This window comes from Artibeus jamaicensis, unplaced genomic scaffold (genome assembly GCF_021234435.1).
Source record: "Artibeus jamaicensis isolate MK-2021 breed Jamaican fruit bat unplaced genomic scaffold, CSHL_Jam_final contig_354, whole genome shotgun sequence".
Classification (NCBI taxonomy): Eukaryota; Metazoa; Chordata; class Mammalia; order Chiroptera; family Phyllostomidae; genus Artibeus; species Artibeus jamaicensis.
Genome location: NW_026521803.1, coordinates 16,507,423 through 16,519,864, shown reverse-complemented (window position 1 = coordinate 16,519,864; position 12,442 = coordinate 16,507,423). Strand labels below are relative to the sequence as shown.

Here is a 12,442-nt window from a genome sequence, read left to right as displayed (position 1 = left end):
TGAGGCAAGGTAAAACAATCTGCCAAATATACCAAAAGGGGCTCACCAAATATGTTTTTGCTTTTCCAAATACACAGTCCTCCAGACATAGTAACTTTCTTGCTTACAATGAGAATTTTAAAATAATCTATAATTACTTCATTAAAATGCATTGTAAGAGTACACCTGAATTTTACATATATTTGAATTGTTATTTTTAAATAGTATGTTTAGCCTTGGCTGGTATGGTTCAGTGGATTGAATGCCAAGTCTGCAAACCAAAGGATCACCCATTCAGTTTCCCAGTCAGGGCACATGCCTGGGTTTCAGGCCGGGTCCTCAGTGGGGAAGCCCATGAGAGGCAACCACACACTGATGTTTCTCGAGTCCCTCTTCTTATCCCTCCCTTCCCCTCTAAAAATAAATAAATAAAATCTAAGAAAAAAAAAAAAGAAAGAAATAGTATGATTAAAAATGCCAATTCCACAAAATATTTATCAAGAATGATGTAATTTCAACACTGAAAGGTAGAGAAAAATGTAAATTTTATCCATGCCATTGTCAGAGTTGCACATGCCTGTACTTACTACCTAAACTTGAAAACAAGTATCAACTATTCTTTGTCAAAATTAATTTTAAATTAGGTAAAGTTGAAATTCACTAAAGCGAATAAAATGAAATTTCACAGTAAGTAAAACAAAAGCCACATGTAATTTTTTTAAATTATCATGACACATTTGGAAGGCAGAAACTGACCGCATATTTTGTTTGGGGATCCACTTTTTGCATTATGTAACTTTCCTCACTCACCTTGTTAAAGCAGTCAACTAAGGCCAAAATCTACCATTCAACCTGGCTTTACTTGATGATTAAGCTAACTCATTTTAAAAAATATGTCTCACATGCTACATATAAGTATTATAATGGATTTAGAAAGCAACTTACATGAAAAATACATCCTCCTCAACCTGTTGCACCAATTTTACTTCTCTAGCAGTTAGGTTTCCGTTATAGAGTTTTCATATAAATCATTTTGTTAATCTGAGGGTTTGTTCTTCATCTTATTATTTATCTCTCTTGTACAGGAGGTAGACATTATATTGAACTTTTAACCACTTTTACAAACCAAAATTCATCTATATTATTATAGAAACGGGGGTGGGCTTGGAAGGGAGTAAAAGACAGAAAACTGTACTTGAACAATAATTTTAAAAAAGGTCAAAAAAAGAAAAGAAACAAGAGAATTTGCTCTGTAACCATCCAACATGATACAACAGCTTGCCTCAAAACTCATGTCTAGATTGAAAAAGTTAATTTAACTTGATACTTAAACAGTATTTTCTTAATCTTGAAGAATTCACTTACCACAAATTCTCCATAATCAAACTGATGTCTTTGATTTAGATGACTAACGAAATTTCTAGTAATCTGGCTAGGATCTCCCCAAGGAAGAGACACACAAATAGGACACGTCTATGAGAAACAATGTTTTAAATTAAAAAAAAAAAGAAAACATTATGATTATTGAAAGTATTAAACACAGACTTATAAAACTGAAAACACCTACATGAAAAGCATTCTACAACCAAATTCCACGACTATATCATTTGTCAACCAAATTACCTTAGGTAAATTATGCCATTCTAATACAGCACAATAAAAAGGAAATCTTATACATTCTATTACTTAAATCTCCAACTACACAACAGTTTCAACAGAAACACCACATCCAGCCTTTAACAATACTATTTGTAATGGTAGTTATCATTAACCAGTATGTAATCTCATTTGAGCCACATAATAACTGTGATATAATTATTATAAGCTTTATTTCATTTATAAGTAAAATGAAAGTGTAGTAGTCAACTTTAAATTGTACCCTTAAGGTTTTAAATGAAGTACATCTTTAAAAATGAATAAATGACATTCTGAAATGAAAAAAGAACTTTAGTTACTGGACTCTAGCCAAAAGTCTATGCTATATTGAATAAAACATAAAAACAAAAATTTGCTAAAAATGCAATATAAAACAAATAAAATCTCTTAAATGTGTTTTTTTTTTCCTAGAGACATCTCAGGACTATATTTGTTTATTTAACAGTAACTAACTCTTTCTTTCCTAATGCACAAATTCGGTGGTATGTCTCCCTTAAGTGCTAGGAGACAAGTTTAAGGGCATCCTCAATAATTACTGAGGCATATTCTTTCAGAATTTTTTCTAGTACATCCACTAAAACTGCTTAGAAATAGCTACAATCCTTATTTTTATTTGTAATATTTCCTTCTATCCTTATTTCTGAAGAAAATGTTTATATATCAAAATGTACAGCTGAAAGGGCAGTATCTCTCCTAGCTCAGTATGTCCTGTTTCACCCACAATTGAAATCACTTACCTGTGAAACTTAGGTTCCAAATGAGGAGTTGTAGGATCATTAACACAATGTTGGAATCCTGCACTCTGCACTATCTCCTTCATTCATCAAAAAGGTCTCACCACTTTCTTACACACTCTCAAAATGGTATCAAAAAGATATATATGCATCAAAAAGTAAGTATGATTTCTTTCCTTCCTTGCTGTATGAATTCATATACTAGATTCTGCAAGGATACAAATTAAAAATACCTAGTGACTTTATTTTACTTATAGTTTTCACCTACAACAGATCCACCTGACCAGATAAAGCTGACTACATCCTATAGACCAAGTAACTGAGCAATGCTAGGGCTAGGTAATGAATTCCCAGTTCACCTTTCAATATGTCACTCTTCTCTAGATATTCTACATTACCTTCATAATAAGTATCTCCCTTTCATAAGTCAATTACTAAAATCTTATTATACTTCAAATCTTTCATCTTTTGCTGACAAAAATCTTTTGTTGACAAAGGGGCATTATTGATAATGCCCCTTCCTAATTTAAATCAACCACCTTCCCTGTTATATGCATGATGTGAAATGAATGGAACAGCATACTAAGCTGAAGACTATTAGAAACATATGCACTTACCACAGGAACTATCTGAAAGAGGTGATTACTGTTACAGTGATCCAGTAAACGCTGTCTAGTAAAATTTGATTCTTGACACAAGGGACACTTAAACGTGGGATGCCCAGAAGAACTATAAAACAATTTAAAATGAAGTATACTTAATTTGAAATTACAAATCACAACATAGAAGTAATGTTCTCCTGTTTTTTTAACGAGTTACTACAAGGTTCTTTTTTTAAGTTATAATTATTAGACTGCTGAAAGATTCTCTAATTTTTAAGGGAAAAAAACTATGTTTTCAATAAATAATTTACAACCAATGCTTCTAATCTCATTTTAATGTCTCAGTAAACTTTTTCATGGTGCCTCTAGACCAAAACCAAACCAAACCTTACTGTTCCATGTATTAAGTAGTTAGATCCAAACAACTTAATTTGGTCATTCGTCTGAGGACAACAGATGTCACTGCATGCACCTTGAAAATTTTAAATATCCTGTGATGTCCCAGTTTAGAAACCCTCTATCCCCCTATCTAGGAACTTAATTTTGAAAAGACTCCCAATATCTTTCATCTATCCCAGTCTCTGGAACTCTAATATATAAAATTCCTAGGAAAAAGTAAAAACAAAAAAGCACTGAGAATCAAATTGATTGGTATTTCAAAACATCTTGCGGATCATGCATCACTGGGTTTTAATACTTCTGAATTTCAGCAAGGGACAGTTCGATACTGACAACTCTACCTAAATTACACATGAAGGAAACCTAACCACAGTGAAAGAGGATAGCTAAAAACTCTTCTAATTTAACATGATCCATAGGAGTAGCAACTGCATCATTTATTTATAAACTACTAAGTTCTAGCATTGTGTCTGGCGATATAACTGAATAAAGTTTTTAACTAAAAAATCTATTATTATAAAGTAATAAATAGATATTATTTACTAAAGTAGCAGGATTTTCAAAAGCTTACCTTGTATTCTCTTGATAAGTTTCTATGTTATCAGATGTGGATGTTTCACTCCTATTACTTAAGAAGCATAGGGGGATAAAGTTAATACCTCAAGTAATAAAGCACATTACAGATTCATCAACTTGAACTGCTAATGAAGACTAGTCCCAATTTGTTTTAAAAGCCTGAACTTCAAATTGTTCTGAACAACAAAACACATGGCATTAGTTATTTTTCAAATAAATCTTAATTAAGACTGTTTATTAAAATAATTAAGACTGTTTATTCAAAATTAAAATATGCAGTTACAAAAGTGTAAGAATATAGAATTTTGCAGAATTACCTTAAATCTACAGCATGATAACATTTCCCCAGGTCCTTTAGACTATAAAATTAATAATACCTCTACCTCTATCCAAGCTAGTATGTATATGAATGCTGGGGTAGGCTCAAGAATTCATGAACTTTTTGGTTTGTAAATAGGATATGGATTAAGGTTGTGGTCTTCAAAGTAGAATAGGTTTAAGAAAATATTTGAACATTCATTTGCCAAAAAGAAACTAGGCTCTCCAACACTTAATATATAGAAAAACTTGACATCCTCAGTCAGACCCCATGCCAGAATCATGAGTCATATGCATTATTAGAGGAATCCTGAGGGAAGAGTGAGTATTCCATACAGGGACATTACAGAATTTCATCAATGTGGTCAATTATATAAAAACAACTTTCAATAGCAGAAATGTTAAAGGAGAAATGAGACAGCTAGTGAATAAAAGATATACAAGGTATATATACCACATAGGTTTAAAAGAGTTGTTAAACTCAAAAACTGGTTATTCATTTTTCTTTTACAAAAAGACAAGCAACATAGCTGGTATTCTACATCCAAGAATTTTGCATCTGTAGATTCAACCAACCATGGACTGAAAATACACAGGAAAAAAAATATCAGGAAGTTCCAAAAAGCAAAACTTGAATTTGCCATACACTAAGCACTATGCTAAATCCATGTGAATGACATGATGCATAGGTAAAGTCTCCTGTAACCTATTTGAAAATATTGGTTATGGGCAAACACTATGCTTTTTTATATAAGGGATCTGAGCATCCTCAGATTGTGGTATCCAAGGAGGGTCCTAGAACTAATCTCCCTATCAGATGTTCTTTCCTTTTTTAATTTTCTTTTTTCAGTTTATTTTTTCATAATAAGCTACATACAACAAGGTGTATTTAGTGCAAAGACATGCTCCAATAACAGTTCCCTTCTGTGAAGGTAACAATGTGATCTCTCCACACATATTCTATGCTAGGCAAAGAAGCAAAGTCCCATTTAATACTCAAATAAGAGACTATTAAACCACAATTTTGCACCTTTCTGGCAGATTAATGTGTGCTAGGTATAGGTAAAGATGGCATTTTAATAATATGGTGACTAACAACTGCTTTTTAAAACAAACTCAAACTATTAAAAAGATGTCATAATTTTGTTACCCAAAACAGTATGTCATCTATTTCTTAAAGTCTCACATCTCTATACTCCAACTTGGTAACAGATTTTTCTACTGTTTTTAAATTATCCATATGAATATAATCACTGAGTTTTAACATGTCCTTTAAAAATATAACTTCTGATTGGTTTGTAGAAACACCTGTACCATTATCAGGAAAGATGAGATTAAAAATCTTAGTAATCTCAACCTATGGCATAATTCTTCCTTTGGATCAACATTTTACTGTGTGGTAGATGTCTTTTTTCCAGCCATGACAGTCATCAAAACCAGTATCAAAGTAAAGTGAACTTAGATCCAAATCTTCAGTTACTATATCACAGTGTTACACTAAGATTTTTAAAAATTTAAGAAAGCATAGTCAACAACATTATTTTAGTAAAGTATTAACGAACTTTCAATGTTAAAAAAATTATGCCATTAAATAAAGCAAAATTTATTCTTAAAATAACTTTTTCATCTTTCAATTTTATATTTTATAATGTACCTAAAATATCAGTACCATAAAATACATGCATAGTTTTTTTTTTAATCTTTAGAGGGGAGGGGAAGGAGAGAGGGAGAGAAACATCAATGTATGGTTGCCTCTCATGAGGCAGTTCCTAGCAGTTCCACTGCTAGGAACTGGCCTGCAGGGAACTGGTCTGCAACCAAGGCATGTGCCCTGACTGGGAATCGAACCTCGATTGTCTGGTTCGCAGGCCTGTGCTCAATCCACTGAGCTACACCAGCCAGGGCCTCATGCATAGTTTTTATATAAACACATATTCTAGGCATACTTACTCATATTTTTCATTGATGAGGTATACAATCACAAAATTTTGATTTAAAGAATTTTAATATCAAAATTAATGTCCTTTTTAAATACTTTCATCCATCTCCTACTATAAAATTCCCTATTTTTCATTATTACTATCATTATATCAACCTAGTCTTCCCTAATCATCCTATATCATGCCTTGGCTACTACTGGTAGCCTACTCATTTATTTTAGAAACACATGAATGGGTTCAACAACAACAAAAAAATCTATTACTTGACACCATATTCTCAACTAAAAATAGATGTGTGAGACTGCCTCAAACTAAAAAGCTACTACACATCAAAGAAAGTAATTTAAAAAATGGCAAAAATACGGAATAGGAGAAACTTTGCAAACCATGTATCTAATGCGAGGTTAATTACAAAATACATAAAGAACTCCTACAACTCAAGAGCAAAAATACTAATTACAAAAAGTGCTAAAAACTTGAACAGACATTTCTCCAAAAATGAAATACAAATAGCCAGCAGGTATATGAAAAGATTCTCAATGTTACTAATCATCAGAGGAATGTAAATCAAAACCACAATAAAGTAATATCTCACATCTATTATGACAGCTATTTTTAAAAGATAAGTGTTTGTGAAGATGTTAAAAAATTGGCACCCCTGTATACTGTTGGTAGGAATGCAAAATTAGTGCAGCTGCCATAGAAAATAGAACTACCATATGATCTAGCGATCCCCCTTCTGAGTATTCATCTAAAAGGACTGAAATCAAGACTGAAGAATTGTAGATCCATTCAGAATAACCAAGACTTGGAAAGAACTTTATGAAGAGATAAAGAAAATGTGGTATATAAATACAATGAAATGTTATTCATCCTTAAAAAAAAAAAAAAGGAAACCCTGCAGTGTGACAGCATGAATGAACCTTGGGGACATTACACTAAGTTAAAGCCAGTCACAAGGCAAATACTGCAATGATTCTACTTATGTGAGGTATCTAAAATAGTCAAACTCTTAGAAACAATAGAATGATGGCTGCCAAGGGCTAGGGGAAGAAGGAAGAGGAAATGAGTTGGTAATCAACACATACAAAATTTTCAGTTATACAAAATAGGGTCCAGAGAGCTGCTGTACAACATGGTGTCTATAGATAATATTGTACACTTAAAAATGTTAAATTTTTAAAAATCAGTTAAAAGGATAGATATCTCATGTTAACTATTCTTACTACAATAAAAAATAAAACTAAGTATGACTATGTCACTTTATGCTAAATTAAATTGTGATATTGCCTACCAGTTCCCAGGAGGGGACTCAAGAGAGGCAACCATACATTGATATTTCTCTCCCTCTCTCCTTCCCTTCCCCTCTAAAGATAAATAAATGAAATCTTTAAAATAAAAAAACCAAACTTTTCCTTTCTTCACCAATTTCCTTACAAAAATTGAAATACAAACTCAATTTTTCTATTGCAATTAGAATTTTGCATAGAATATAAATATGAATAACCACATTCTGGATAAAAAGATACATATAACATGTAAAATAAGTTCAAGTATAAATAAATACGAAGTATTAGATGGTCCAGTTCTAAGTCTTCAAAGAAAAGAAAAAGTCTACCAGCTGGCAAAGTGTGGGTTGAGGTGGTGAGGAAAGGGAGCTCTTCTGGTAAAAGTATGGAGGTAAGAGAGAGATTACAATGATAATGACGATGATTAAAAACGAACATTACCAACTTCCGCCAAGATGGAGGCATAGGTGGAAGCAATGCAGCTTCTCACACAACCAAGTTTAAAAACAACAAAGTTTTAGCAACAAAAACGCAGCCAAACCAAAGAAAATTGAACTACACGGAAGTCTGGGCAGAGCCAGCAGCAGAGTGGGGTTGGGCAGGAAAGATCCACCGGACCAACCCGGGCACACAACCCAGGTGCACCAGCAGCCGTGGGCAGATCCCAGGTGTGGAGAAGCGGAAGGACCCACCAAGGGCTGATAGTGGTTACACATTAGCACGCAGAAAAACTGATGAAGGAGCTAGCAGTGAGATGGACCATGTAAGCCCCAGTGGCAGGAAGCGGCAAAGGGAACTGCCATTGTCCCTCTCTGACCCCACCCCCACATACAGCATCACAAACCAGTGACCTAGGTGGCCCCACCCTGGTGAACATCTAAGGCTCCACTCCTCATACGTAACAGGCACAAACAGATCAAAACATGGCTCAAGAACAACTCAGAGTCCCAGAGCCAATACATCTAAGCAATGAAGAAATAGCCAAACTTTCAGATGAACAGTTCAAAACACTGGAAATCAGGACACTCACAGAACTGGTTGATTTTAGTCACAAATTAGAGGAACATATGAAGGCTAAACTAATTGAAATGAATGGAAATGCACAGGAAACCAATAGTAATGGAAAGGAAACTGGGACTCAAATCAAAGGAGTGGACCAGAAAGAGGAAAAAACTGACCAAACAGAAAAGGATGAAGAAACAAGAATTCAAAAAAATGAGGAGAGGCTTAGGAACCTCCAGGACATCTTTAAGCGTTCCAACATCCGAATTATAGGGGTACCAGAAGGGGAAGAGGAACAGCCATGAGTGGAAAACTTATTTCAACACATAATAAAGGAGAATTTCCCCAATCTGGCAAAGGAAATAGACTTCCAGGAAATCCAGGAAGCTCAGAGAGCCCCAAAGAAGGTGGACCCAAGGAAGAACACACCAAGGCACATCATCATTACATTAGCCAAGATTAAAATGAAGGAGAGAATTCTAGAAGCAGCAAGAGATAAGGGGACAGTCATCTACAAAGGAGTTTCCATCAGACATTCAGCTGATTTCTCAAAAGAGACCTTACAGGCAAGAAGGGGCTGGAAAGAAGTATTCCAAGTCATGAAACCCAAAGACCTACATCCAAGATTGATCTATTTAGTGAAGCTTTCATTTAGAATGGAAGGGCAGATAAAGTGCTTCTCAGATAAGATCAAATTCAAGGAGTTCATCATCACCAAGCCCTTAGTATATGAAATGTTCAAGGGACTTACCTAAGAAAAAGAAGATAAAAAAGATGAACAGTGAAAAGACAGCAAACTCACAGTTATTAACAACCACACCTAAAACAAAAGCAAACTAAGAGGACAGCTAGATCAGGAGTGAACCATAGAAATGAAGATCACATGGAGGGTTAGCAACAGGGAAGTGGGAGAAGGAGAAGGGGGGAGAAGGTGCAGAAAATAAGTAGCATAGATGGTAGGTAGAAAATAGATAGGGGGAGGGCAAGAATAGTATGGGAAATATAGAATCTAAAGAACTTGAGACGCGTGGTCATAAACTAATGGGGGAGAATGGTGGGGGAGGGGGGTGTGTAGGGTGGAGGGGAATGAAGGGGGGAAGAGAACAACTGTAATGGCATAATAAAATATATTTAAAAATTTAAAAAAGAGATATGCAAAAAAAAAACCCACTAACATTACCTAAGAAAGTACTGTTCAGTATGCTTGACCTGTATTAATCTATTTATTGACTCCTAACCCAATGAGGTGCTCATAAGTATCTTCACCACCATCCACTTTTTTAAACAGATGAGAAAACTGAGGTACAATTTCTTACCAAAATTATACAATTAGAAGTCACAGAGCCTGGGACCTAGGCAGTCTGGTTTCAAGCCTTCATTTTTAACCTCTAAGTTATATTGCTTCTCAAGGATGACAAGGGTACAACACAAATAATTCAACATAACTAAAGCATATGATACAATGTTGGGAAGTCAAGAAAGATAAAGGTTAAAAAGAAAGGCAAGTGCCAGATCAAAAGGCTTTAGAGTAAGAAATTTTGTCTTGTAAGCCATTTGTTGGATTTTACACCAAGAAACCCCTTAAGAATCTTGACCTCACCTGAAAAAAAAGTACATAAACAAAAATTTAACAGTTTATGTGGTTTAGAGCCCTTACTGACCCATGGAACCTTGGATGAGAAACACTGTTATAGGGCTATGAAACGTCATTAACAAGGTATAGAGGGAAAGGTACAAGGACAGGGAGAAAGAGATCAGAACTGCACTTCTGAAATATCACTTTAGCTAGAGTATATAAGACAGATTAAAGGAAAACCACTACCTAAAGTCCCATTGCAATAAACAGTTCAGGTGAGAGATGATGAGGGCTTAAGCTAAGACAGTGACAACAGAGATAGAAAAGAAGAGCACAAATGAGGGATACTACTATTAGAAATCAAGACTAAAAAAAACATCAGCAAACTGAAAAGGGAACCACTGTATGGGAAAATATATTTGCCAACGATACCTTGGACAAAGATCTGAGCTCCAAAATATATAAAGAACTCACATGACTGCATTCCAAGAAGACAAACAACCCAATTAAAACATGAGCAAAGGCCCCTGGCTTACATGGCTCAGTCAATTGAGTGCCAGACTGCAAACCAAAGGGTTACCAGTTCAATTCCCAGTCAGGGTTCATGCCTAGGTTGTGGGCCAAGTCCTCAGTGGGGGGTGCACGAGAGACAACCACACATTAATATTTCTCTCCATCTCCTTCTCCCCCTTCCCTTCTCACTAAAAATTAAATACATACATACATACATACATAAGTATTTTTTTAAAGGGGGCAAAGGACCTGAACAGACACTTCTCCAAGGAGCATATTCAGAGGGCCCAAAGTCATTAAAGGATGCTCAGCATCACTAGCCATCAGACAGATGCAAATTAAAACCACAATGAGATACCACTTCACACCAGTCAGAATGGCCATCATAAATAAATCAACAAACAACAAGTGCTGACAAGGTTGTAGAGACAAGGGAACCCTAGCACACTATTGGTAGGATGCAGACTGGTGCAGCCACTGTAGAAAACAGAACAGAATTTCCTCAGAAAACTAAAAATGGAACTGCCTTTGGATCCGGGACTATGCCCTAAGAATCTTGAAACACCAATTCAAAAGAACCTTTGCACTCCAATGTTCATAGCAGCACAACTTACTATACCCAAGGGCTGGAAGCAACTCGAGTGGCTATCAGTAAATGAATGGATCAAAATGGGATACTACACTGCAGGAAGAAAGAAGGAACTGCTACCTTCTTTCTTCCTGGAACTGGAAAGCATGAATGCTAACTGAAATAAGCCAGGCAGTCAAAGACAAATACCATATGATCTCACCTGTAAGTGGAACCTAATCAACAAAACAAATAAGCAAACAAAATATAACCAGAGACACTGAAATAAAGAACAAACCAACAGTGACTAGGGGGGAAGGGGATTAAGGGGGAAAATAGGGGAAGGGTCATCAAGGAACATGTATAAAGGACCCATGGACAAAGCCAATGTGAGGTAGCATTGAGTGTGGGAGGTGGGGGTGGGAGGAGTAGTGGAGGGTGGTGGGGGAAACTGGGGGCAACTGTAGCTGAACAACAATAAAAATAGATAAAAATTTAAAAAATAAAAAAGAAATCAATAGTATCTATGACCAACTAGATCTAAGGAGTAAGAAGGAAGAAGGCACATCTCCTAAGAAGAAAACTTGGTTATTTCACACTCAGTGATTGCACAAATCATAAGTATTAGGAACTTTGCTAAGAGCTGGAGATACAATGTTCAACAAGACAAATACCATCCCTGCCCCTAAAAATAATCTATTGAATTATTAACAAATTGTTGAGTTATTTCAATAAAGAAGTACAATAATAAAAACAGATGAAGGAACCAAAAGGAATTTTTAAAAATTGTCATCCAATGACATTAAGTAAAATGAGAACATGAAAGCATTCTGCAGAATAGACAATCAGAAAAATTACTAAAGACAGGAAAGTTTTAACTGAGAAGTACGTAAAAAGCCTAAGTATGAGTGATTACATTACCAAAAATTAGCAACATGTGACGTGAATTGCTACCAAAATAAAATCACAAGAGTCTCTGCTTAACATACTGTCTCAGGGGCCTTTCTATAATACTGCCAATATTGGTTGTTGTTTTTTTTACACAATTGTGTGTGTGTGCTTGTTATTCTAACACTTCACTATTAGAATACATGCTATAGTGGTAATACTATAAAAAAAAGGGAATTGCCCAAAAAAGAGGATAGTGGTTACTTCTGGGCATATGGAGTTCAGATGATCATGGGCTCAGCTCAAAAGGAGCCCAGGTCCTAATAAGTGTTCTATTTCTTGACCTGAGTTAGTGGATAATTAGGTATTTATCACTATTTTTAAAGCCACATATGTATTTTG

General features: G+C 35.0%; 1 protein-coding gene across 2 annotated transcripts in view; it reads right to left on the bottom strand.

Moving 5' to 3' along the window:
• Positions 1-12,442, bottom strand: part of RNF138 (ring finger protein 138) — a 29,600-nt gene that overhangs the window by 4,280 nt on the left and 12,878 nt on the right. For both annotated transcript variants that reach the window (XM_037153779.2, XM_053664313.1), the window contains 3 exons: positions 3,942-3,998; positions 2,987-3,098; positions 1,345-1,452 (listed from right to left, as the gene is read on the bottom strand). In XM_037153779.2, coding sequence (XP_037009674.1) covers positions 1,345-1,452; positions 2,987-3,098; positions 3,942-3,998 — 277 coding nt within the window. The remainder of the gene's footprint in view (positions 1-1,344; positions 1,453-2,986; positions 3,099-3,941; positions 3,999-12,442) is intronic.